General features: G+C 39.9%; 3 protein-coding genes across 4 annotated transcripts; 1 reads left to right on the top strand and 2 right to left on the bottom strand.

Annotated features, from left to right (window-relative positions):
* The first annotated feature begins 3,810 nt into the window (after positions 1–3,810).
* On the top strand, positions 3,811–7,621 carry LOC5522365 (QRFP-like peptide receptor). Its single transcript, XM_032367679.2, is given in 1 exon segment — positions 3,811–7,621. A coding segment is annotated over 1 exon segment (1,200 nt). The 5' UTR covers positions 3,811–5,511; the 3' UTR covers positions 6,712–7,621.
* A 1,790-nt stretch (positions 7,622–9,411) lies between these two features.
* LOC5522364 (substance-P receptor) lies at positions 9,412–12,064 on the bottom strand. Its single transcript, XM_032367681.2, has one exon. The coding sequence runs from the start codon at positions 11,645–11,647 to the stop codon at positions 10,469–10,471; it is 1,179 nt and encodes a 392-aa protein (XP_032223572.1). The 5' UTR covers positions 11,648–12,064; the 3' UTR covers positions 9,412–10,468.
* Positions 12,065–12,767: 703 nt separating this feature from the next.
* LOC5522362 (cation channel sperm-associated protein 1) lies at positions 12,768–22,297 on the bottom strand. 2 transcript variants are annotated; one of them, XM_048722859.1, is made up of 12 exons: positions 22,006–22,297; positions 21,820–21,933; positions 20,781–20,934; positions 20,220–20,311; positions 18,444–18,593; positions 17,547–17,610; positions 17,259–17,370; positions 16,814–16,880; positions 15,246–15,327; positions 14,662–14,776; positions 13,724–13,794; positions 12,768–12,809 (listed from the first exon to the last, which is right to left on the bottom strand). In XM_048722859.1, exons 1-11 carry the CDS (start codon positions 22,181–22,183, stop codon positions 13,765–13,767), a joined length of 1,158 nt encoding a protein of 385 aa, XP_048578816.1. In that variant the 5' UTR covers positions 22,184–22,297; the 3' UTR covers positions 12,768–12,809; positions 13,724–13,764. The 2 variants fall into 2 exon arrangements, with proteins under 2 accessions (XP_048578816.1, XP_001641973.3); XM_001641923.3 differs by lacking the exon at positions 12,768–12,809 and having other exon boundaries at positions 13,631–13,794.
* Between the last annotated feature and the right edge of the window lie 418 nt (positions 22,298–22,715).

A 22,715-nucleotide genomic window follows, 5' to 3' on the forward strand; every position in this document is an offset into this window, starting at 1 on the left:
AAGGGAAAAAGTTCTTGTCGATTATTTGATGATTATTTATTTTGCCTCAAATTTTGTGACTTAAGGATAAAGTCAACTAGAGGAGATCTACTAACATTCATTCACGCCAAGATTTATCAGGTTTTAGCTAGTAAATTTAAGCAAGTAACAGTTCACATTAAAAAGCGAACACAACCACAAGAAAACGACAAAAAAAAAATGCAAGGTGAGTTTCGGACGACAATTTGTATTGTCTATTGAGAATATGACAGTTATTAGGCTTTTTGTTGTCCTTTTGGTATGCTTTGAGAATGCGAGTACTTAACTTAGCAATCAAATTATTTGAGCATAACAGCTTTTGTTTTGACATTCTTCGTTTTATCTATATTCTTGATTGTGTTGAATAAAATACAATACACCAAAAACTGGAATTCGACTCTGCCAAATTTTCGTCTTTAATAAGACTTCTTCAGGGCAGATTGATTGTGTTGAGATATTTCATAAAGGCTAACCAATATCGTGTTGCATTTGTCAAATACTGCTAAAGAAGACCGTTCTTGTCTTTATATCCTGTGCTCTTAGTCCTAAGAAGATACATATCCTTAGAAGATACAGCATGTTTTTCAACTTACAAGAGAAATCTTCCTTACCGAGGATAAAAAAAAAATCAACCCCTATTTTCAATATGTATTGTCTGCATCTTGCATCTCATGTGTTAATTTTTTTTCAAATAGTTGTGGAAAATTAGTTAGATTATAAATGGCTTGACGAAAAGATTGTTTTGAAAGAAATAATAAATAATTGTTTTCACTCTTTTATGAACCAGGAACTACCTGAGGGCCAAGAGGAATGCTAAAGACTGGAAGACATGCGAATTAAAAACCATGTCTTGAAGAGAACAGTAGGATGTTCTTATTCACAAGTCATTTGATACCCCCACACCCATGGTCCCAGGGAAGGGTGGGGGATTAAACTTTAATAAAAGCCTGTTTCCAAGTTAAGAGTCAAAAACAGTCAATTCCACCACCCCTCTTGACATATTCTGGTTAAAAAGTGGTGTAAAACCCCACATTAACCCCTGACTTCTGCGGGACCATAAGGGAGGGGGCGCAAATGACTAGTTCATTACTATGTGATTCAGCAGTACACACTCAATAGGTTTTTTTAGAACAAGATACTTATATAATATAAAACAAACTTTTGCTTTTTAAATAATAAATCTGTAAAAAAAAAGTTTTCTATCAACCTAAAGATAATGGGAAAGGGGATATTATAGAAAAGTACTGAATATAATTATCACATTATTGTTATTATATTTTCTTTTCAAACATTTAAAGAAGAGTCATATTTCTTCCTTTTTCTTCTCCCTGTTGACTATTTTTATGCAATTGATGCTCTTTGCTATTTCCCCTCTACACCAAAAATAGATTAATGAACAGATTTGATGTTTAAATTAGTAATTTTCATTTATTACTCTCACTTATATCTTATTTTTAGGATTTTCTTTCCAAGTCTCTTTCCCATTACATTTATTTTAGAGGTTTAGATTTATTTCATTGGAATAGTTGGATCCAGGGTTTCTCAAAACACCAAAATATAATGCATTACTGGATGTTTATTTGTATATATTAATTCCCATGGGGATGGAAAATCACCACTTAAAATGGTACATTAAAACTTCAGTATTACATCTTATCTAAAATTGTGTATGACACTATATTCCATCTTTGAAATCCTGTTTCATCCATTATTCTTCGCAAGGACAAAGCTTGTCAGAATGTAGCTTTACAAATGTACATTAATGGAACTTTTATTGAGGGGAAGGGTTTTTTAGGACAAGATACTCAAACTTTATAACACTAGCAACAACCTTGTTCTTTTTCAATAATAGAATTCTGTTCACATAGCTTGGATAGCATAGACATGGCCTCTAGAGGCCTGTGGTGGTGAAAGGCTCAAGATAATGGGAAAGGGGAAATGTCAAGAAATGCTCAATCAAATTATTTTCATTAATGTTATATTTTTTTCAGCAAATCTTTCAAGTTGAGTCAATTTACTTTATATCTCCTCTTCCGTCGACTATTTTTTAGTCAATTGATATTCTTTGCTTCCTCTCTACCCCAAACATAGATCAATGAAAAGGTTTGGTTTGAAATTAGAAGTTAGCATTTTAGCACTGTCAGTGATGCCTTGGATGTTTTTTTTAGGATTTGTGCCTTGGATGTTTTTTTTAGGATTTGCTTCCAAAATCAATCTGTTTTTTCTTCATTGCATTCATTTGGGAGTAGGCCACCAACAACAAGGCCACTATATGGTAAAGGGGGGTGCACCAATATATAATGCATGAAAGGAGATATATTTTTGGATTTTAATTTCCAGACATTTTTCTGAATATTCGGTCCAATGGAGGAGATAATCGCCTCTAAATCAATACATAAAAATTACAGTATGGCATCTAAACAGTCTAAATATATTATTTTGAATCTTTGGAATGCTGTTACATCCATGACATTTTCTGCACAGGGGCAAAGCTTGTCAGAGTATTGTTTTGATTAAAAAAAATATTCATAATGGAACTTCTATGATGGGACATAAGAATTTACCATTAGACTCTTGACAACTTTGACAGCCATATTCACACCAGGAATTGTGTTTGTTAACTTTGATGTACTGCATAATTTGAATTATTGAATAAGGCCTGGATCCATTTGGTTGGTACAATAAATAAATCTCAGTAAAGAGCAGGATCCTAGATCCCCCAAAAATACCTCGATCAGTCAACACAAAAGGTGTTCAATGCTGGCTCCGCTTTTAGGCAGTGCCAAAATCTATATATTATGGGCTAGGGACAATAGGAGAGTTTTTCCTGAGGATAAAGATTGGATGGGAAAAGATTATTAAGAAGTCGGTTGGATAGGGAGACAGGGTGTAATGAATTTTAAACAATCATTTTGCCGCGTCTTTTCTTCCTGTCAGATCCCGTGTTTTTATATGAATATTAGTTAATTGTTAGCTGTGGGTCTGACTCGCTTCTCGTCAAACACATTTTGCGCTCATTAGGCAGGAATCGCAAACAAGGTTTTCAATTAAAAGCAAGCACTAACACGTACTCAGCAAGACATGGCTAATATTGGGAAAGCGACCAGATGCTGGGTATGGATATGTCTAGAGGCGCGCGGGGGATGGGGGGCAAAAAAGAACAAAGGAAAGAAAATATTTCTTTGAACTCGAATAGGGCCGAAGAAGGGGATGGGGCACTGGAGGCACAGCCCCCCCCCCCCAAATATTAAAAAAAATTATAAAGAAATGACCAGTAGGGGCGTGGTTGTGCCCCCCATTTTTTCTTAATGTTTCTGTATCGTGCCCCCCCCCCCCCCCCCCCTCCTCCAAATTACTCGAGGCTTGCTACGGCTAGGTCATATGACTGTGAACACACCTCGGCATCTGGCTAAGGCGCATAAAAAATAATGCAAAATCACCACGCCGCCCCACACATACACACACAACCTCATATGTCACATGATCATCCCTACGGGTGGAATAGCAAGGTGTAACCCCTTTATTTTGCTATTTCCTTGCCACTATTCAAGCCGAAAATAGGCCACACTGTAATGTGTCTGCCCAACATCAGTCGCTATTCCCCTCTTCCCATTTTCAGTCAAAATATAAAATTGGCAGGGTAACAACTAAGTGAGTACCCTGAATTCAAGCAAACATTTAAAGACAGGCAACGTAGGCGTAGCTTGGGGGGGGGGGGGGGGGGAGCGTGCAACTCAACTTATTGGCGCTAAAAAGCAGGTCACTTCTCATTAAAAGGTCGTCAAATAGTATACTGCGCGCCCACCAGTGAAACACGGCTACGCGAGTAAAAATAGCAAGCAGGGACATAGAGTTGGACCCTATACAAGCAAGCATCGTAGTCAACGCACATGCAAAGGTTATTACATATTATGACTGGTTTAACAGAAGGATGACAAATTCAATCGTCAAATCTTCTGGAAGCCTTTATCACCCACGCTAAATCGTGTCAAAAATGCAGGTGCTCATAACAAATAATTGTCCTTAGTTAAAGCAAAAGTTGTAGCGAGTTTTATCGCCGAAAACCCAAAAAGCAGGTTAAAGAGCATGCGTCTAAGTAGAATTCTTCTCAAAATTACGAATGTGCTGGAAACAATTAATCATGGGAAAGGGAAAAAATGCTTGGAGGATACAAATAAGGCTGATGTTATGTCGTTTTGCTAATAAAACTTGATGCCAGTGTTGGAAACAAGATAACAGTCTGACAGGTGGAATAGTCGAAATTAGGTTACCGAAAAGTTTTATTAAAAATTTTAAGCTTTTTTTCATCAAGCACAAATTCGGCACATTTTAGAATAAACAGAACGGAACAGAACATCAAACATGAAATTGTTTAAAAATGACATACGTACCTGTATTGAAAAAAGGTTTTTCTGTTTGCGAATGAAATAAAAAGTTTTCAGGTAAAGTAAGAAAAATGAAAACAAAATAGAGTATTATTGGAGCAATATTCCACTGGCTTGATAAAAATTCTTAAGGTTAGAATGAACAAAGTTGCGGCATTAATAATAGTATCTAAAAAAGCAGCACATAAAATTGGTTTCTCCGTTATGAACGGAGAGCTTAAATAATCAGAAAGTAGAAAATAATCACACAAGAGCCAAACTGAGACTTTGAAAACAAAGCCAAAGTCTATTGTTAAGAAGCAAAATCATTGTAGCATGGTCATGCGTAATTGCGCATACTTATAAAGAACCCCGTCCTTAAATACATTCGATATATGCAAGCCAAGATCATAGGCGCAGCATGGCTTTTCCAAACCGCCCTTGAAACACGAACACAGCAAGACGAACACAAAAAATAACGTGAAGTATTCCGTAAGTTAAATTAAAACTGGTACCATAAAAGGGTGGAGAAAGATCTATCTTAGGGTACCTGTAAGGATGAATGAGTGAATGAATGGATGAATGAAAGTGATTCGGGAAAGCATATTGCGCTTGCTTTGTTTAGAGTTCTTGTTCGGTTCAAACCTGCATCGGCTGTCGCCAAGAGTCAACCTTTAATTGAACTCGGAAGCATACTAATGCAAATATAGGGCAAAAACGATATTGTGAATTGGAGGAGGTAAGGATGTACGAAATTGCTTTATTGAAGTTTTGCGTCATGCGGTGAATGCACATTATATCGGCGAAATTGATTTCACCGGAGTCGCAAACTAAATTAAGGGATAGAAAAAGTTACTTCAGCTCATTGTTTACCAAACTGATTTTGAATATTAATGTAATTACACGGCTCTCGAATAGGAAATGTTTATTCTACAAAGACAGCTGTTAGGTCTAAAATAAAAACAGTAGCCGACGATCAAGGCGTGCTAACATTACGGGATAGGCTAGTTGAAGAGATAGGCGAGTTAAACTTGAAGTTTGAAGTTTGCTGTCCTTAAGGCCCAAGAAGAAGAAGAAGGGAGACGCAAGACTGCGCGCATATTCTTGCACAAAACAAAGGGACAGTAAGATGGATCTAAATCTAACGGGGAATTTCACTTTTCCCAATTCTAAGCAGAATCAATCCTCAATGTGTCTGCCTTATAAAGACGAGGTTTGGGTGAAGGCGTTGAAAGGTGCCACATATGTGCTAATTATAGCGCTCTCCTTGCTTGGAAACTCCCTGACGATTTATGTGATTTCCAAGAAGAAAGCCATGCGATCAACCACGAATTTTCTCATCGCAAACAAGTGCGTGGCAGACCTGTTCATAACGTGTGTCAGTATGCCGATCGTAACCATGGTTAACATACAAGGGTTTCAGAATTTCACGAGTTTCACTCTAGCGTTCATCGTCTGTAAGCTAAACCCGGTTATTCACGGCACTTCAATGGAGAGCGCGATTCTCAGCCTAACAGCTATTGCGTTTGATCGGCTTTTCGCAATTGTGCGGCCTTTGAGGAAAGTAATTACAACTTCCAAAGTGCGGCTTATCATAGTAGGTATATGGGTAGTTTCGTTATTAACCCTGGTTCCACTGCTTTATGTGATTAAGATTGAATTCACCGCTCAGGATGGTGGGCATTATTTGTGCTATGAGCGCTGGCCAGAGGGCTTCGACCAAGAGCTCGCGGCGAAGGGCTACACCCTCGTCCTGTTCTTGTCTTTCTACTGAATTCCCTTGACAACAATGGCAGTTGTGTACGTGATAATCATTCAAAAGCTATGGGGACATGGGATGGAGATCACAGAACTGCTACCCGCTTTTGTTCGACGCAAACAAGAGACAAATAGGAAGATCTTCAAAATGTTGGTCACAGTTGTACTGACTTTTGCTCTTTGCTGGTTGACATTCAATGTTAGGATGTTTCTGGGATTTTTCGGCGAGACAAACAACATCCCCTGCACTTTACAGCCTCATCTATATTTCATGGCATTTTCAATTGCGCATTCTAACTCCGCCATCACACCTTTGATCTATTATTTCTTCAATCAATCGTTCAGAAGGAATTTCAAGAAAGTGGCATGTGAGATTGTGCCGTTTTTGAGACGTTGCGGGAACGAGGAGAATAAATTCCTGGGAGAAACTACCAACGACACGATGACAAATAGAAGCGTTCGGCTCTCGCGATATGACTCCGAATACAGGGCGAAAGGTGAAAGTGTGCATCGGCAAAAACTCGGAGCCAGTCGGCGAAGGACATCATCTTTAGCCACAAGCACTGCATGAAAATTTGGGTTAAAAAAATTCACGAGTAAATCCCGAGATGCGCGACTGTGTAAGCACTCGGAGCCAGTCTTCTTTCTACGAACTTCCGACTACCGACCGTGAGGTATCGGCGGAACTCGCTTTCGAGAAACCTTCGACAATAGGCCACGAGGTGAGAGTGTGCTTGCGATAAGCCTCCGAGTATTGACCGGAGGGCAAAGCCCTCATATCGGCAGATCATCGAGACCAGTCGGCTATCTATAAACCTCCGAGAAAGAGCCGAGGCGCGAGCGAGAGGGAACAAGGGGCTTACTTTTGAAAAATCCTCGAGTTTCGACCAAAAGGGGAGAAAAAAGGAGATGAGGACAGGATGTCACTTGCGCTAACACAATCTCCTATAGGCTGTTCAACAAAGAAATAAAGAAGTAAATATTTCATAGGCGTATTACACCAATATGATCAGAAATTTTTACTTAAAGCCCGTCGATCCGACTTGCTTTTAAGGCGTGGTTTTGTAGGCTATGAAACCTTTTGTATATTATTTTATATCATTTTTATTATTTTATTGCAAAGACTACTTTTTAATATTAGTATCTTATTACTATAAGCAATTAACATAATAAAAAATTATATGATCATGTCAGCAGTGAATTAAATCAAGGTAAATTCCAATCCATCAAACAACTAAAATGGCTGAATCATATATATACAGGGAAAGCTGTTTTTTTTTCTTAAATGACAAGAGTTTTGAACATAAAAAAAAAAACAACCATGTCAGCACGTCGGATCTACGGACTTTAAAACGAGCAGTAATCCAAACCGTTTTCCGATTGGTTTGGTGAGTAAGAATTCTAGACAGTTATTTGATTAAAAGTTTTTGAAAATGTCTTTAGAGATGATAATTGTTGTCAATAAATCATATAGCATAAAATAATGGAATTGTATTGTATTTTAGCATACAGACGAGTAATCATCAGGAGTGTCCATGACATGGCGATGACCAATAAGAATATTTGGATTTAAACTTAAATTTAAAAAAAAATAAGTCCGATATATAGAGGGCTTTATGACAGTCCGTTATATGAAGGTTATACGGTATACGCATATAAACGCGTATATTAGAATCAACTACACAGCACATAAAATGCGCCGACATCGAAAAAACACGCAAAATATTAGAGTAAAAACCCGCGAATACTAGCGTAAGACGAGGCGAATACTCGAGTAAGCGCAAATAATCACCTATAGGAAAACCTAGGGAATATTTAGTTATGCGCATGTAATCACCTTGTCTGTACTGCGGAAGACACGCGCTTACGCAATCGAATATTAGCGTTAGACGCGGCGAATACTCGAGCTAGCACCAAACAATCACCGCGTGTAAAACCTTTTGGATATGGTACGTAATTGCTTTTTTACACCCGTGTAAAACATGTTTAAGACTTGGAATATTCCCTGGGGAAGACGTGCGAATGCATGGAAAATATTCCACGTTTCCCAAGTCTGCGCTAGGTGTAAAGTCGCCTTTTTTTCGCCGTGGTGATTTTAGAACCTATAGGTAGAAATTTTGGATTTTAATACCCCAAAATATAAGAACCTAATAAGCCAAAAAATTAAAAGGTTCTTATATGATGAGTTACACCATAAAAGGTGAGATAAATTATGAGGCTTTGAAATATAAATTTGCTAAACATTTTTGCCCTTTTATAAAGATACTGTAAGATATAACATACATGCAGTAGGATATCTCTATAGCAAAGTGGCTATGTATTAAATTTCACTTCTGTAATAAGGAATCCTACTATTGATAAAGCCAATTGAAAAAAAATCAGAACCTCATAAGAACCTATTTTGCCTTAGTTGTTTAAGTACCCCAAAATACTGAAATATAAAACCCTTTTTGCCAGACTTGAAAACGTCTTGTTTCTTACAGAAGGGTTTTCACTGTACACGAAAACTGTACAAACAACACGCGCTGACTAAACGAAAACTGTGCATTATATGCGCAGACTTCACGCAAACTGTACCAGCCATACTCGAACGGCACGCAAACTGTCCATAATACGCGCAGACTACACACAAACTGTTAATAATAAGCGCAGACTAAACGCTAACTGTACGCACAATAAGCGCAGACTACACGCAAACTGTACGCACAGCACGCGCAAACTACACACAAATTGTACGCACAAAGCACGCAGGCAACACGCAAGCTGTACGCACAACTCGAGCAGACTATGCGCAAACTGTACACACAACACGTGCAAACTACACGCAAATTGTACGCATAACATGAGCAGACTACACGCAAACTATCGCACATCACGCGCAAACTACACGCAAATTGTACGCACGATACATGCAGACTACAAGCAAACTGTACGCACAACACACGCATACTACACACAAAAATTGTACGCAAATTAGACGCAGACTAAACGCTAACCGTACGCACAATATGCGCAGACTAAACGCTAACTGTACGCAGAAAACAAGGGACAATAACCAATGAAAAGGGTTAGAATAGATGTGTATCCAGAGGGGGTCCAAGGGGTCCGTATTCCACCCTTCTCATGTATTAGGATAGAAAATGCGTAAACCTATACGGGTCCATTGACCTTTTTACCGGATCTCAGAAGCACATTTTCTGATCATTCCAGTATAAGACTGCTGAATCCCGCATTCTATTTTTCTCGGAACATTCCATAAAAAAAACATCAATTCAGGAGAATATTTATGAAATTATTTCTCTTATATTAATGTCTCTGTTGTGCTGATCAAATAAATATATACAAACAGGACAATTGATATGGGCATACACATTGTTTGTAAGCATTTGTCCTGCTCGCTGAAAGACGTCGTCTCTCAGTGAATACATTCAGGCTAAGCTACAATATAACAATTATAAGATATTAAAATCTATATGTTAGATATTAAAACCTCTATTACGATTTTGTCGTTATATAGTTCTTCCATTATTCTAACTGGAGTCCTAGATATCAAATGGAAAAGGGATAGTATTTTACGATCCATCTTTGGGGGGGGGGAGGGGTTAGCGTGCACCACATGTATACGTTCCTGGTGTATAACGTTTTATATCACTACAAAATTAATATCATCATCATCATCTTAAACACCAACACTTCCATAACCATCATCATGGCCCACTAGTTAAGGGGGGGGGACTAGTGCGCACGCTGTACGTGCCTGTTGTATGATGCTGTTATAATACCATTTAATTCATATCACCATCATCTTCTTATTCACCACCACCAACACAGGGTCTGGATGAGGGGGTCTGCATGTGGTCAGTTAAAATTTCCGTAATTTGTCGGTAGTCGGTCAGAATTATCGGTCTCTGTCGGTAGTCGGTGAATCTAAGTTAATAGTCGCTTTTGTACCAGAATTCATGTATCAACAAGATTAACATTATTTAGGATTAATTAGTAATTAATAACTTATTGATAATAAATTCATTATGGATAAATAATTGACTAAAAAGTTGATGCAACAGGAAATACATAATGCAGATTCTGAAATGGCCGTATTTACGTAGATTGGCGCTGGAAGTAAAGAGTAAAAATACCGGAAGTAATAAAATGTCGGTAGTCGGAAAATATTTTTTTGTCGCTGATCACTAGTTGTTTTCATGTTTTGTCGGTAGTCAGTTATTTTTTAAGCCGTTTGTCGCTAGTCGGTTAACACCATCCATTGCCAACACTGTCCTGCATATTCTTCATCGCAAACCTGCACGCATATATAATATCTTCTTTTTTTCTCAGACAACATGGTCCGTTTTCAAAAGATCCCTTTCCTCGATGACAATATCACCCTGGAAGCTTGTCCTCACATCGCAGCTGCGCATATAGTGACTGTCTTGTTGCCTTGCCATCAAGCTAAGCGACGGGCCTTGTTTCTGGACTTGTGTACTCCCAGGTCGTCGCCTTGAAGACGATAAATGAGGCGGGGGTTTTCGACGCTTGAAAATTGTTTTGAACCCTTTACGAAAATTCTCATTGAAGACCACGTAAAGATAAGGATTGATAGAGCTATTGGCATGGCCGAGGAATAGGGTTATAAAGTCGAGATGGTAAGGCAAACCACAGGGGAAGTTTGATGGTTGAAGAAATACCAAGAACATACGCACATACAGGGGAAGCCAACATAGTGCAAACACGGCGACGACAGTGATAAGCATCTTAAGAACTTTCTTATTGGTTCGCTCCTTGTTTGATTGATTGCTAGTGCTGTTTTGACCTGGAGTTTGCCTTCGCCAGAGTCTGAACATGATAACGGCGTACAGAGCTGCGATGATGGTCAGTGGTAGTGCGTAGAAGAGCACAAAAAGAGCGATGGTGTATACCATGGGGGAGGTGTAATCGTCAAATAACGGCGCCCACACCTCAACACAATTTACGTCTTCGCCATCTCCCTCCAATTTCAAAGCGTAGATTAAAGGAGAGGAGATGAGACAGGAAGAGGCCCAGATTAGCGCAATAATGAACTTCGCCAATTTGAATGTTATAATCCGCTTAAGAGGTCGAAAAATCGCGAAGAACCGATCCATCGAGATAGCAGCCATACTGAACACGGAGCAAGCGACAGATACGCATTGAAAGAACTGTAATGTCTTGCAAAGGATCTCCCCCAGGGTACCCCCCACACTCCAGGGGTCCTTCCTTTCAATGATCCAAAACAAAGTAGGCATCATGTTGAATACTGTTGTGAGTAAGTCAGCAAAGGCGACGTTAGTTATGAAGTAATTTGTGACGGTGCGCATACGATAGGCGCTCCTTATGACCCACACGACTAAGGCGTTACCAATTAAGGACAAAACAACCACTAGGAGATATCCACTAGCCTTGATCACCTTCGTCAGGAGGTCGTCCTCGCGGTTTAAGCACCAAGAAGTGGAGTTGAACGCAGAGCGGTTAGTTGCATACCATGTAGGCTCCATTTCAAGGTACACTACTTATCGTTTGATCGTTTCATTATTTCCTTTTATGATAAGCGGCGCCTCTCTCGAGCTAGGAAATGAGCTCGTTGTGTGAGAATTAACTCTTTTATCAGATTGCTAAGTGTTGTTTTTTTTTTCGGTGGCTCTGGCGATTCGAATAGGATCAATGAGCGGAACAAACTACGGCCTCCCTCTAAGAGCCGAAATTACTAGAAAACCGAATGAGAAATTGGTATTATCTTCTTTAAGGCAACATCAAAGAAGCACTGTTTGGATTTAATATCCAACAGCTGTCGACAGAGTTCTTAGGATTTAATGCGATTTTTAATATCTTGGCCACACTGAACACAGCCAAAGTGACAAAAAGCAAATAACCAAATAAAAGCAATGTCGAAAGGCGGTTCCGAGCTATGGATATAATAGTTACAGTAAAAACAGGAAAAAAGGACAATAAACAAACAGCGAAACATAAAGCTGCGTTGAATGGTAGTTATGGACGATATAAAAGGTACACTTATAACAGAAAAAATAAAAATAAAAAGAGCGAAAATATGAGTTATCCGCGAATTATCTTGAGCTACTGAAATTTCAATTTCAATGGGGTGTCAAACTTGTCAGCAAAGTATGATGGGAGAGGGGAAAGAAAGACTTAGTTTGTATGGAAAATACGCTTGACATTTAAAGTGAGAGAAATAATCTTAATCAGTTGACTTAAGATGGAACTAATCTATTTTCGCTTTGATTTGAATAAATCAATAAATAGGATTCTCATTTCGACGTCAATTGAAATGGATTCCGTCGTCCTAATTATCTACGGGCGCAAGGCGCTAATTCCTAAAATCATTGAGTAGAAACGTAAAACCATTCAATCGCCGCAACGGACAAGCCAGTTAGTTATCATCACGAAAAGTTTTTTTTCTTGTCATCTGGTATTCCGATGCCATAATTAAAGGGATTTAAATATCTAGAACCTGAGAGGAACTTAAACAAAACAAGCTCAGCAGGAAGTGCCGGTTGGGGTTGTTCTGTTTGCATAAGAAAATAGCAATAACAGAATGAAAACGGGTGCATATGATATTATAAAATTTGGTGCCAGAATGAGACAATGAGACAAAGAAAACATTATTACATCCTGTATTAAAAGCTGACGTTCCACAAATATCTGAAAGGAAAGGAATATTCTTAAAAATAAAGAAAGCGGTATGATTTGTACAACAGCTTTTAAAATAAAAAAGAGAGAAACAGGAGCGTACACAGGGGGGGGGGGGGGGGGGGCAAAACGTGGGTCATTTTTTATTGAAGGATCTTCAAATATTATCCATTTCCATATGATAACTATGACTGTGTACCCCTAAACAAACAATCCTGGGAATGAGCCGGTCGAACATTTTTATCAAAAGGGGCTTGACGAGTGCGTGCGAATGAAAAATACGAAATGGGCTTGAATACGAGTGCAGTGTGACTGAAACCCGGGCTGGTACGACATAAGTGCGAGTGCAGTGCGACTGATGCCCGGGCTAGCACGACATAAGTACGACATAAGTGCGAGTGCAGTGCGACTGATGCCCGGGCTAGCACGACATAAGTGCGAGTGCAGTGCGACTGATGCCCGGGCTAGTACGACATAAGTGCGAGTGCAGTGCGAATGATGCCCGGGCTAGCACGACATAAGTACGACATAAGTGCGAGTGCAAAGCGACTGATGCCCGGGCTGGTACGACTTCAGTACGAGTGCAGTGCGACGTAAGTACGAGAGCAGCTAGTGCGCCTGAAGCCCGGGGTAGTACGAAATAAGTACGAGTACAGTGCGAATGAAGCCCGGGTTAGTACGAAATCAGTACGAGTGCCGTGTGACTGAAGCCCGGGGTAGTACGAAATAAGTACGAGTGCCGTGACGACTGAAACATGAGTGTTGTGCAACGCAAGTAGTACTTGCTCTTCTCGCTGAATGTAATCAAATTACACAAATAAAGATACCAATCATTACCTGATAATGTAAACTTTAACGTAAATTGTAAAGATATTAGCTACATCAAGTGCATCGGTTAAAAACTTAAGAGAACCCTCGTTATCCACCTGTAGTGACGGCAAGCATCGACTATGTGGTGGAAAACGCATCAAATCAACTCTTCAGGAACGTCGGGGACCTAGGAATGCACAATATTGAGATTTAGGATTTGGTTAAAAAGTGGAATTGAATGGGTGACTTGCTAAGGAATCATGCGACATTTAGGGTGCCAAACTCGCGCACGCTCCGTCTTTTGGCATCAAAACAACAACTACTAAAAGCAACTAATTCATCGCATACGAATCAGCCAAAAGTTTCTATGTCAGAGAGGGTTATGTCTAAGGGTTTTAAATTTCATTGAGATTGAATTGACAACCACAGCCATTTCTGTGGTTCTTTTGGAGGAAACTCAAAAAGTAATGTTGTTGTGTGACTGATTACACAAATCTGTGACCGTGTTCTTGACGACATGATTGTGTGACGGTTAAATTGTGTGACTGTCTACCTTGTCCGTGTGGTTACGCGGCGGGGTAACTTTCGTCCATGGTCTAACTGTTTGAGTTTTGTCAAGGCGTAATTGTGTAACAGACAAATGGGTGACGGTGTGATTGTGTGACAGTGTATTTGTGTGACGGTATTATTGTGTGACGGTGTGATTGTGTGAAGCTGTAATTGGGTTATTGTCTGACAGGGCAATTGTGTTATTTTGTGACGGTATGATTGTGTTACGGTGTATTTTTGTGACGGTATGATTGTGTGACGGTGTGATGGTTTTACGGTGTGATTGTGTTACGGTGTGATTGTGTGACGGTGTGATTTGTATCATGGGACGGTGTGTGTGTGATTGTATGGCGGTATAATTGTTTAACTTCACTAAACGTTGCTATCACACAGGCAATTGCTCCTTGCTTGTTTTCTTGCCTGTGTGATAGACAATGTACACTGGGTGAATGTTTCATCACCAAGTGGTTGCGTGACAGCGTGGCTGCGTGACGTGTCTACTCACGTTAACGGTAACATCGATAAGGTCATCAATGGACGCTTGGGCTCGCATCATCTGGTGTTTATTGTACTCCAAGGAAGTAAGCAGCATAAAATACTGCGACACCAGTTCGCGCTCTCTACATTCATAGACAAATAGAGAGCTTTAGCAAGAAACGACGTTTAAACAATGGACGAGGACGTGGAGGATACGGAACGCGGGGAACGTGGAAAATGGAGGATGTGGAACGTGGAGGACGTGGAACATGGAGGACGTGGTACGTGGAGGACGTGGAACGTAGAGGACGTGGAACGCGGAGGACGTGGAACGTGGAGGACATGGAACGTGGAGGACGTGGAACGTAGGGGAAGGGGAATGTGGAGGACGTGGAGAAACGTGGAACGTGGAGCTCTCACACCTACTTTTTTATATATATATATAATAAAAAACACTTAAACATTCATGTTAACTCGTTTCAAAGCGAGAGCTATTGTATAATTTCTTTTACGGCTAAATTGCTTCTATAGAATACGGTGAAATAATTGTACTTTTAATGAAAAGCCACCCGAGCATGAAAATTCGGAGCACATTTTCGTTTCAGTGCTTACTTGCTATCTGGTAACTTCTCTTCGCTGTAATAATCATCTATATTCTTTGGTCGCCATGAAGACTCCGCTGTTATAGCATCATCTGCAAGGTGTAATGGGGTAAAGGATTCACAGTTGTAGGCGTAGATAGGGGGTCTTTGATTCACAGTTGTAGGTGTAGATAGGGGCTCAACGATTCACAGTTGTAGGTGTAGATAGGGGGTCTTTGATTCACAGTTGTAGGTGTAGATAGGGGGTTTTTGATTCACAGTTGTAGGTGTAGAAAGGGGGTTTTTGATTCACAGTTGTAGGTGTAGATAGGGGGTCTTTGATTCACAGTTGTAGGTGTAGAAAGGGGGTCAACGATTCACAGTTGTAGGCGTAGATAGGGGGTCTTTGATTCACAGTTGTAGGTGTAAATAGGGGTCAATGATTCACAGTTGTAGGTGTAGATAGGGGGTCTTTGATTCACAGTTGTAGGTGTAGATAGGGGGTTTTTGATTCACAGTTGTAGGTGTAGATAGGGGGTTTTTGATTCACAGTTGTAGGTTTAGATAGGGGTCAATGATTCACAGTTGTAGGTGTGGATAGGGGGTCTTTGATTTACAGTTGTAGGTGTAGATAGGGGGTTTTTGATTCACAGTTGTAGGTGTAGATAGGGGGTCAATGATTCACAGTTGTAGGTGTAGATAGGGGGTCTTTGATTCACAGTTGTAGGTGTAGATAGGGGGTTTTTGATTCACAGTTGTAGGTGTAGAAAGGGGGTTTTTGATTCACAGTTGTAGGTGTAGATAGGGGGTCTTTGATTCACAGTTGTAGGTGTAGATAGGGGGTTTTTGATTCACAGTTGTAGGTGTAAATAGGGGTCAATGATTCACAGTTGTAGGTGTAGATAGGGGGTCAATGATTCACAGTTGTAGGTGTAGATAGGGGGTCTTTGATTCACAGTTGTAGGTGTAAATAGGGGTCAATGATTCACAGTTGTAGGTGTAAATAGGGGTCAATGATTCACAGTTGTAGGTGTAGATAGGGGGTCTTTGATTCACAGTTGTAGGTGTAGATAGGGGGTCAACGATTCACAGTTGTAGGTGTAGATAGGGGGTTTTTGATTCACAGTTGTAGGTGTAGATAGGGGGTCAATGATTCACAGTTGTAGGTGTAGATAGGGGGTCTTTGATTTACAGTTGTAGGTGTAGATAGGGGGTTTTTGATTCACAGTTGTAGGTGTAGATAGGGGGTCAATGATTCACAGTTGTAGGTGTAGATAGGGGGTCTTTGGTTCACAGTTGTAGGTGTAGATAGGGGGTCTTTGGTTCACAGTTGTAGGTGTAGATAGGGGGTCTTTGGTTCACAGTTGTAGGTGTAGATAGGGGGTCTTTGGTTCACAGTTGTAGGTGTAGATAGGGGGTCTTTGATTCACAGTTGTAGGTGTAGATAGGGGGTCTTTGATTCACAGTTGTAGGTGTAGAAAGGGGTAAAGTAAAGTCACAAAGGCACAGTTGTAGGCGTAGATTGAAGATATGAACACCCCCTCCCCTCCCCCCACCCCCTCCCCTCCCCTCACCCTTTCCCTTGCTTTAACTTAGTACCTTCGCTATCGGATGACATATCGGATAAGTTGTACAAAGCTATGCTTTCCGTCTGTTTGGCATCGTCCTATAAGAAGGCAAACGGAAAGTGGTATCCCAGGTTTTAACCTTATATGGAGGTGTGAATGACGCTTTATGGGATGGCCTTTAAAATGCTAAAAATAGAGTTTTATTCCTGTAATGTAGATAGCGTGTGAAGATTCTTTTTAGTGTTATTAGCGTAGTGTGAACAAGGCTTTACCAGGGCTGTATTCTTAGTATGGATTGTGTAATTAATATAGTGCGGAAAAGACTTAAACAAAATTGTACCCACATTATGGATATTATTTTCGGTGTTATTAGCAAAGACCTTACAGAGCTGTACCCATAATGTGGACATGACTTAAAATTGTATTATATCTTAGTAGTGTGGATGTCACTTTATGGGGTGGTTGTGATGCCTTACGCCTGCAAATACGCTTCTGACTTGGATCCCGCTCTTTTTGTGGTGGACTTTCTTCTCTTCCAAAGCTGTGAGCGTTCTTTGAAAGTTATCCACAAGGACAGCTACAAACAGGCTAGAATCAACACCGGTATAAGATGTCAGTTGCCGCATATACGGCGTTTTCGCGTACCGAAAACGGAGGTTTTAAGAGGATCTCTAGAATGGGGGTTCTTGGAAATCGAGGTCTTACCTAAGACTTGTGGACGGATCAAATAAAACGGGAGAAAAACGTGCTTATATGTTACTTACTTCATGAATATGAAGTTCTCCAGTATGATGTAGATAATCAGGTACAAGATGATGTAGGAGTATTCTGCAATATGGCAAAATTCGACATGACGGAAAAACATGACTTGACGTTTCCAATAAGCTCATTTTACATCAAATAAGGCGGGAAATTCCCCAAATTACTTAGTGAGTAATATCAAACAAAATATCAAATGCGACTTTTTGTAAATTGATGCGACTTTTTGTAAAGTATTATTGAACTTTGAGGTTTTCGTCCCTGAGCCCATACATAGCGCAAGGATGATCAAGAAAAAAAAAAAAAAGCCAAAATCTGGGTATGTGCATTTCGGCCTCAGGTTATTTGTGTTTCAAAAATCAGTCCGGAATACAAGGAACCGATGGCCATTGTAAGAAATTGTGTCTTCTTTTTCTATCTCGAATTGCGAATTTTCCAGGTTTTTCCTTCATGTCGCAAAATTCAAGGTTAGATAGCGTGCGTGCAGGGTCACATTAGGGGGTGGGGCACTGGGGTCACGTGCCCCCCAATATTTTAAAGAATTTAAAGGAAGTGACCAGTAGGGGCTGTGCCCCAAATACTTTCTTAATGTTTCTGTTTTGTGCCCCTCCAATATTTTGGGGCCTGCTACGGCCATTTTCTGATAAGTTAGGAGGAGGGGGGGAAGTCGGGAAAAAAGGTGGCGCTTTCGGTTCTATTTTCTTCAACAACGGTCTTATACTCAACAGAAAACTTCAAAACAACGATTTATTACTTGCTTTGATAAATTTGGTTGCAAAACAGTGAAAGCTGAAACATTGTGTCTAGGAATTGTCATATACAATATTTTGACAATCCTTTGATAAATTTGCTTGTAAACCAGTGGAACTAAAAATAGCAATGGGAAGTGTCATATACAATACTTGGATCTTTGTTGACAGCGTCGCTGTACATGTAGAACCAATCGTCAAGGGTGATGAGCTGAAAAAGGGTGAAGAATGCCTTGCCCAGGCTACCAAACCGCTCAGGGGATACATCGTAGAATAAGCCACGCCCAATCACAGCAAACATGTCTAGTGGTGGTAAAAGTCATAAACACTTTCTCTATTCCCTGATAAGGTGTATATGTATTCGACTTTATACGCGCTCTGGTCAACGGTCTATGTGTTATTAGAAAACGCACGCTTGGCGTCAAGACTAGATTGTAACGTATGAGAAAACATTTTATTGTTGTATATCACATGCTGTGACTTCATCTGTGCATCTGTTAGAGGACAGACGCACGCAAATATTTGTTAATAAACATGTGTCACATGTGATGTCCGACCGAGCCAAAAATGACATACCCCCTAAAAAGCATTTCAAGGATAGAAACTACCACCAAAAGATTTCACGACACTGAATACTTTACGACACAACTGTATGTCAGCGTGTGTTGAATAGAAAACAAGTTCCTGATCCCTTTGCTTCAAGTTTACAACAACAAAAAAACAGCCATTATACCTTATGGGATTATAGAATTTTTATCGAGTAAGTGAAATAAAGATTTGAACAGGTTGATGGCGGGACATCGGGATATCGATTTCGCAAGAGGAACTAGGGATGGCCTCTATAAATTGTGTGATCTGGGGTGCGGCCTTCTTTTCAAACCAGCCTATCCATAAAGCACATACAAATCATCAGCAATTTAAAGATAAATGTTACACGCTGTCTATTTTGTTCATAGCATGGGGCAAAATGCAGATATGTTTAAAAATTACCAACCAAAAAAAAGCCTGCCATGCTAACATCCCTCTTTTCCCGTTATTGCGGCCATTTCAAATAACGTAGCACTCCAGTGTTTCTAACCAACTGTACCGTTTTCAGATACCGGAATGTGTATTTTGTGGGGGTTGGGGCATAGTACAGGACCAATGCCAGGCACACACAACACCAGAATAGATATTTTCCCAAGGGAGGGGGGGGGGGGGTCAGACAAAAGCGTTGGAGGGATGATTTGGCATCAAAGAGCTGTTGGGCATTTAATAATGAAAAAAACATTTCATGGTGTTTCTATGTCAGTTTTCTATCCGGGGGAGACTTCCATAAAAATGGACAGGGTGATCGATCGCAGAATCAACTTTAAACCCTGAGGAATAGCACTTTGGGTGTGTTTGAAGCATTACCCATAGGGGCCAGCACATTGAATGTTGTTGAAGCAATTTTTAACCCTTAGAGATCACAGAGTCTGCACAGCACAGCACAGAGTCTACATTACATTACCCCCCCTCCTAGGTTTTATTTTACTTTTTGTAGTATGGGTGTGCCAAGTCAGTGTTTCATATTTTTTAGCTTGACAAGGCTTGGCCTTGTCAAGCTGCCTCAAATGTCCTCAATAAGATATGAACTTTTCACTGGAGTCTACAGGATAGAGATAAATGTGTCTGAACAGTGTAATTGTGGAAAGCCTCTAAATTCAAAAGCATTTTTCGTTTTTATTTTTGTTTTAGGCCAATATTGTATCTCCATTATCATTGCTTTTTTTAAATAATTTAATATAATTTAAAAATATATTTTTTTTTTCTAAGTGGTGTAATGTTTCTTGATCAAACTGAGCAATGTTAGCCCATGAAACCCTGGGTATCTTAACTAGAGTTCTGGCAGAACACACCCATCAGAACATGCCTAGATCCATACAACAAAGGTTTTGAAAAGGATACACAGGAACAGACCCTGCAGCATGACAATGGTACTCAGTGCCCTAAAGGACTTCAATATGGTGGTCATGATGACTTGTAGGTTCTTCAGGAACCTGCAACAGCAAAAAATGATAGCTCCCTAGCCTAATGGCCTGAAAATGTTGTGAAGACCAAAAAGCCAAAATTCTATGGTTCAGTAAATACATTATCTGAATGTCTTTACAATTTTGTATGTTTTTATGGGGGGGGCACCCAAGGGGAATAAAGGCTGGGGTACAAGGACCCCCTTAAGCAAAATAGAAGACAGCTTTTTTCAGTGATAAAATAAAGGGTTAGCAAAACCCTTTTCTTTAAGGATGACATACCTTAATCTTCCCTCCTTGAAATAAGATTTTAAGCTTACAACACACACGTGTTATAATTTGTACTTATTTCACTAGACAGACAGACAGACAGAAGGACGGACGGAAATTTATAAATCATATGTTTTATATTGGTGTTCCCCCCACCCTCTCTACCTGAGGGTAACCCCATCTCCATCCCTTAAAAAAATGTGTATCTTATAGCAAATGCAAGCTTAACCTGATGGTCCGCAACACGCGGAGTGCTCTGAGGGCGCGTATGGCTCTGAACATGCGCAGCAGCCTAAAGATGGCCGCCACATCAAATGACCCCATGTTCTGGACAATGAGTGGTAGCAGAAAGTCCATGGTAGTGAATAGTACGATGGTCAGATCTGGAGAATAGTAGAATGATAAATTCCAATGGATACCAAAAACCCTCAGTAGTAGGATTTACAATAGGAAACTTGTTATAAGGGATCACGTGACCTTTCTGGGTGACAAATTCAAACCCAAAATAATAACAGAAATGACTGTACCTGTCACACCAGATAAAGATGAAAAAAATTAAAGCTTTTAATAAAACTAAAACCCTTTCTGAAAAACAATTTCTGGCATTTTTTTTGTAATTACTAAATAAGCTGATTTTTGTTTCTGTCATTTTGCCACTTAAAGCTTGAGAGTGCTAGTTTGCCACCCAAACAGTCATGTGATCTCATATGCCTAGTGCACACTAGCGACATATCGACATGGGCGCGTGTACTCTTATTCTAGACATAACGACATGGACATAACGACATAAGAGAGAGATAACATGTTTTTTCTTTTATGTCATTATGTCCATGTCGTTATGTCGGGCTAAACATAGCGCGCACGCCCATGTCGTTATGTTGTTATGTTGCTAGTGTGAACTAGGCGATAGCGCCAGTCCCCTATTATCAGATCAAGAATGATAAACCACCATGATAAAATTAACTTTAACAATCAACAGCATGATAGGGCCCCTGAATGGTCCCCCGAAATTTCGATGTGCTCGCATGCTCGCGCAATTTTTTCCGCCTAAAAATGCTCAGTCTCGCATAAAAAAAAAACAGGATGCTCGCAAGCTCGCAAGTGCTTTTTTCTTTTAATTTTTTTTTTTTTACTTTCCTATCTAGCAGAGGTTTTCTATCGTTCTTAAGTTACCACTACTTGCCGATTCGGGTTTTCGAGTTTCAACCGCGAATACAAAGAACCCAGAAACATGTGTCACTTTAATAAAATCTCCCTATTGTACTTACCCATAATATTCCATCCACTCTTGAAGAAAGTTTCTTGTAACGCGTAAAGTTTGAGAACAATTTCCACAAAGTAGATAGCGAGAAAGCAGTTATCCAAAGCGGAAAAATACCAACCTCAAGAAAGAAAAGGATGTTCTTAATCAATAGTAACAAAGAGATAAATCAATAACTATTTGTTATTCTTACTTGCATTAACATAAACAGCCTCATCGGTCTGTGTTATCAAGATGATTGTGTTGAGCAAAATCACAAACAAAATGGCGCCACCGAAAGTTTTTGACTCTGTCACATCATAAATAAACAGCCTAAATTCGCTGGCATTCTCGAGGTGCTTGGGAAGATGGTTTTTTCTCGCGTTTGACATACTTTGGCTGCCTAAGAAGACATGTTAGGAAGTCTAGAACTTACAAGAATTCTAGAGAAAGTTTAAACGGAAGCCCGCCATTTTTGCTCTTTTGCCCTTGTGAGCATTGCATGCTGGGAAGACACAGGGGTCCCGTAATACGTCATAATTTCCATAATGGCGTTGAACGATGTTTATTTTATTTATTTAGAGGCTTTCGTCACGACGTGACGAGGGAGTTGCTAACGGAAACGAGGTCCCGGCGAGGCAAACCCCGATGTGTGAATCTAACTAAGATCAGGGAGCAGAATTTCCAAAAGCAACCATTTTCTAGTCTGCTCAGCAGCCGCTTTTAGTGTCACGCAGAGATCGGCGACATAAGAAGCGCGATAGAAATTCTAGCGGGACTCTTGTTTTGTAAGACCAAGGAATGTTACCACTTTTATCGATAAAACTACCTTCTTAGGTATTTGTGCCTTTGTGAGAGCAGAGCATTATACGCCCTTGATTTTCGCGTTGTTATATAGTCATTTCGGTATTTCTCCACACATTT

The sequence above is a fragment of the Nematostella vectensis genome, chromosome 15 (assembly GCF_932526225.1).
Source record: "Nematostella vectensis chromosome 15, jaNemVect1.1, whole genome shotgun sequence".
NCBI classification, from domain to species: Eukaryota; Metazoa; Cnidaria; class Anthozoa; order Actiniaria; family Edwardsiidae; genus Nematostella; species Nematostella vectensis.

Coding starts and splice junctions, on each gene's coding strand:
- LOC5522364 (XM_032367681.2), bottom strand. CDS start 11,647: ATGGAGCCTACATGGTATGCAACTAACCGCTCTGCGTTCAACTCCACT.
- LOC5522362 (XM_048722859.1), bottom strand. CDS start 22,183: ATGTCAAACGCGAGAAAAAACCATCTTCCCAAGCACCTCGAGAATGCC. Junction 17,371..17,546: donor GAGAACTTCATATTCATGAA/GTAAGTAACATA, acceptor TGTTGATTCTAG/CCTGTTTGTAGCTGTCCTTG. Junction 15,328..16,813: donor TATGTCATCCGATAGCGAAG/GTACTAAGTTAA, acceptor TACACCTTGCAG/ATGATGCTATAACAGCGGAG.